The sequence below is a fragment of the Propithecus coquereli genome, unplaced genomic scaffold (assembly GCF_000956105.1).
Source record: "Propithecus coquereli isolate 6110/MARCELLA unplaced genomic scaffold, Pcoq_1.0 Scaffold251, whole genome shotgun sequence".
NCBI classification, from domain to species: domain Eukaryota; kingdom Metazoa; phylum Chordata; class Mammalia; order Primates; family Indriidae; genus Propithecus; species Propithecus coquereli.
The window spans coordinates 2,543,573-2,547,372 of NW_012148075.1; the positions used below are offsets into that span (position 1 = coordinate 2,543,573).

The following is a 3,800-nucleotide window of genomic DNA, read 5'->3' on the forward strand; positions in this document are numbered from 1 at the left end:
TTTCCTTAACAATGTCAGAAAAGTTTTTATACTACAGAATTCAGTAGAAGTAGAGAACTAATGATTCAGGAAAAAGGAGAGAGCAGAATTGACATCACTGTCCTTGAGTAGGCAAGAGGGCACGGGATCTAATACTTACATGGAGGGATTGGCACAAGTGAGGAAGATAGGCAATGCATCCACTGTAACAGAGAAGAAGGTAGACTATGTGGGCACAGCTACAAGGAAGTGTGTAGATAAGGTGGTGAGAGCCTGCAGTAGTCCTCTTCTGGTTGCTGAAATGTCTCAGGCTACATTATCTAGTGAAGAGCATGGAGAGAATGTGAAGTAAAAACAAATGAGACCCCTGATGGATTCTAATTCTCAGGACCAATTAAAAGAAAAACACAGCACTGAGTGGAAGTACAGCATAGAAGCCTAACAGAAAAATTAGGATATTGTGGTCTCACAGAAGCCCGTGTAACTGCTCAACTGTCATTCACTGACCCTACATCTCAGGAGTTAAATGGCTGAAAGCCAATTCACTACGGACAGTCTAGAAAAAGGTGACACATCAACCTTCACATAGGAAAGGGAGCAAACATTGTCAAAGAGCTATCTTTCTACAACAGCCTACGCTGTAGCATAATATCAACTATCTTGAGTGTGTATATGCCTTTCTTATAAAGTAAATTTAGCTTGCTTTTTTCAAAGAAACAAGAATAATCTTCCAAACGGTAACAGTATATTACCAATATCAACTTTTCCCAAACTTCTAAAAATAAAAAAAAAGATGGTATGTAATGGAGCATCGAGGTAGTTAATTCTCAAACTGTTTATTATCCTTGTAAAAATCTAATCTTTCCAAAACCCAAATAAATAGGTTTTACTATGAAATCTGCATCATTTCTACATTTTGCCTTTCTTCTCTATGTGGATGAAAGCTTTCAAAGTACTGCCTATTCGCTGGTTTATAATAATATATCACTAAGAAGAATCGCTTCATCCACAGGAAGTTCAAGCTAGCATTTTAAAGCAACACTGCCACCAGAAGACACGAAAGAAAAATAAATGCTAACAACTACAGAACAGACTAATTCCAAAACGTTTACCCGGCCTCCCAACGTGGCTACGTTACAATCTGCCTACTACCGATTCTTCAGAAACACTTATTCCTTCTTGTACTTCATCTTTTTAATTTTTCCCCCCAGGATCAGCCTAACCAACCTGCTAAGACACGGTTTCCAGTCTGAGTCAGTCCTCAAATGCGGCAAAACAAAGTGGCAGAGACTGTTCAATTGCTTTCTGTCATCAGTAAACGAAAAGCAAGTAAATGTCATGGGGTCAGCATCTTTTCATTAGATTTAAAAGTAAAGCAATCGGGCATCTGATTAAGCCCTGAAGATGCTTTAGAGACGAAGAGCACAACCTCTAAGACACAAAAATTATAAAAAAGAAACAGAAGATTAAGTAGGATAAAAACCACGAAGAGGATATTAACTTGACATCTCTTTTCAACTTAAAATTGTATCCTAATGTGTCCTATGTCTTGCTCTGCGTAGTGTTTACACAGGTCCTCGAGCCCTTTACTATATATGTAAGTTATCACTGAATTTTTTTTCACTCCTTGAAAAACTCCGTCTGTATCACCGATTTTTTAAGTAAGTGATCAACACTGGGTCCTATTCCGCAACGTGTCATGGAACCGCTGAATCTGTCATTGTTCACAAGTGCGGAAAAATTGGTCGTGGTGGGAAGTCAGCCCTCGGCTCGCTTACGGTCTCACCAGCAGGGGCTCGCTGCTGGCCCCCAGTGCCTTTACCGGGTGCTTGGGACGCGAGCTCTCCCTGCCGGACGCTCACGTCTGGGATTAAAGGGCCGGCCGGGGAGGGCGTGACCAGCTGGGCCGCGCTGCCGTCGCTTACCCGGTAGTTGCTTGAGCCCACCCAGCCGGTGAGCGCGTCGACTGTCTTGCCCAGGCGGCCCAGGTCCTCCTCCAGGTCCGGGATGGCGCCGGGAGCACCGAGGTAGAGCAGGAGCTCCTGGCCGACCTGCAGCCGGCCTCCGACGTCCTTCTGCTGCACCTGGGCGCTGAAGTACTCCATGCTGCGGGGCTCCATAGCTGCGACCGGCCGCCCGCCCGCCCGCCAGTCCGCCAGTCCTTGAGGAGCCAACTTTCGCCGAGCGCCGCCCAGCCGCTAGTGCGGGGCCCCGAGGGAGCCGACGAGACGCACTTGGCCCGCCTGAGGCGCGGCTCGCGGGGCGCGGCGGGCGGCGGGAGCGGCGCCAAACGCCCAGCGGCCCCCAAACTAGTCAAACTCGGCGCCCCCCGAGCCCCAGCCCGCTTCAGAGGCCGCGGCCGCGGGCGACGTCAGCACGCGCGTGACGTCAGCACGACGCTGGCGAGCTCCCGCCCGTCCGGCTCGAGGTTCTCCCTGGCGGTAGTGGCAGTGGCTGCGGAAACCGCTGGCGGCGTTGCTACTTCAAGGGGGATTTGGGGTCCGACTTGGGTCAACACGCCCGGTAGGTGGACCGTTCTTCACCAGCCTCCATTGCAGCACCCGGCCCTCGTCCTGTACTATATAGAACCCTTCCAAGTTTTCCTCCACTTGAATTCAATACTTGGGAAAGTTTCTGGTACTTGGGATTTCCCACCCACACTGCCATTTTTTACTTTTAAACCAGAGCACACTTTAGTATTCTTCCTCATTGAAAACATCATGACTCCTGCTTCCAGCCACCACCACTTTCACTGTATACTACTTTTTTTAAACTTGGGTTTATGTAGAGTAAAACGCACAGGTTTTAAGTCTACGCTTCATGAGTTTGGGCAAATGTATTTGATCGTGTGACCACCACCCCAACGAAAGTGTAGCGCGTTGCCATCACCACAGGAAGTTCCCAGACACTTCCCAGTCAATAACCACCTCCTCCCTAGGCAATTCTGATTTGATTTTTTATCATGGTAGCATAGTTTTCCCTGTTCCTGAACTTAACAAAACTCCATACAATCTGTATGTACCCTTTTTGAGCCGGTTTTCTTTCTCTTAGCCTAATGCTTGGAAGTTCTTCCAGCGCTGCCGGTGTCTCAGAAGTGCATTCCTTTTTATTGCTTTCCATTGTGTGGAAGCACTACGGTTTGTTGATCCATTCACTTATTGGTAAACGGTTGGGTTGTTTCCAGTTTTTGGTAATTATGAATAAAGCTGTTACAATGGCTAGTGTGCAAGTCTTTGCGTGGAAGTATGTTTTCATTTCTCTTGGATAAATACCAAAGACTGGAATTACTAAGTCTTATAAGCGTATGTTTAACTCTAGAAGAAACTGCCAAACTGTTTACTGAAGTGGGCAGACCAAATCAAATTCCCACCAGCAATGCTTGAGAATTCCAGTTGCTCCATATCCTTCACAGTATTTGCTAGGGTCGGGCTTATTTGTTTTAGCAATTCTGACTGCTGGTCAGATCTTAACAGGTCTTCATTGAGCCAGAATCTATTTCATATCCATCATTGTCCACTTGGGGGAACCAATTTTTAAAAGCATCATTATCTTCCAGGAGAAAATTAGAACAAAAAAGAAATGCTTGCAGATTTCTGAGGAAACCACCAAAGCAAGGTAAAACCGTTTTCTTACCTTGCATTGGCAAAACTACCTCTTCAGTGTTTTTGTTTAACTTTTGAGTTAAAAAAAAAAAAAAGCATCTTACCAATAAGGATAAATGTCATATACATCATTATGAAAATACTATTGCTGTGAGATAAGCCATATATGAATGTTGTATACAACTTTAGGGTTCTCATTTTAATCCTGAAGTGTTCACC

The 3,800-nt window shown here is 45.6% G+C and overlaps 1 protein-coding gene across 1 annotated transcript in view; it reads right to left on the reverse strand.

The window, feature by feature from the left end:
* CLASP2 (cytoplasmic linker associated protein 2) overlaps positions 1 to 2,454 on the reverse strand; it is a 196,750-nt gene extending 194,296 nt beyond the window's left edge. Inside the window, exon 1 of the mRNA XM_012646884.1 lies at positions 1,905 to 2,454. Coding sequence (XP_012502338.1) covers positions 1,905 to 2,099 — 195 coding nt within the window. The 5' untranslated portion in view covers positions 2,100 to 2,454. The remainder of the gene's footprint in view (positions 1 to 1,904) is intronic.
* Positions 2,455 to 3,800: the final 1,346 nt, after the last annotated feature.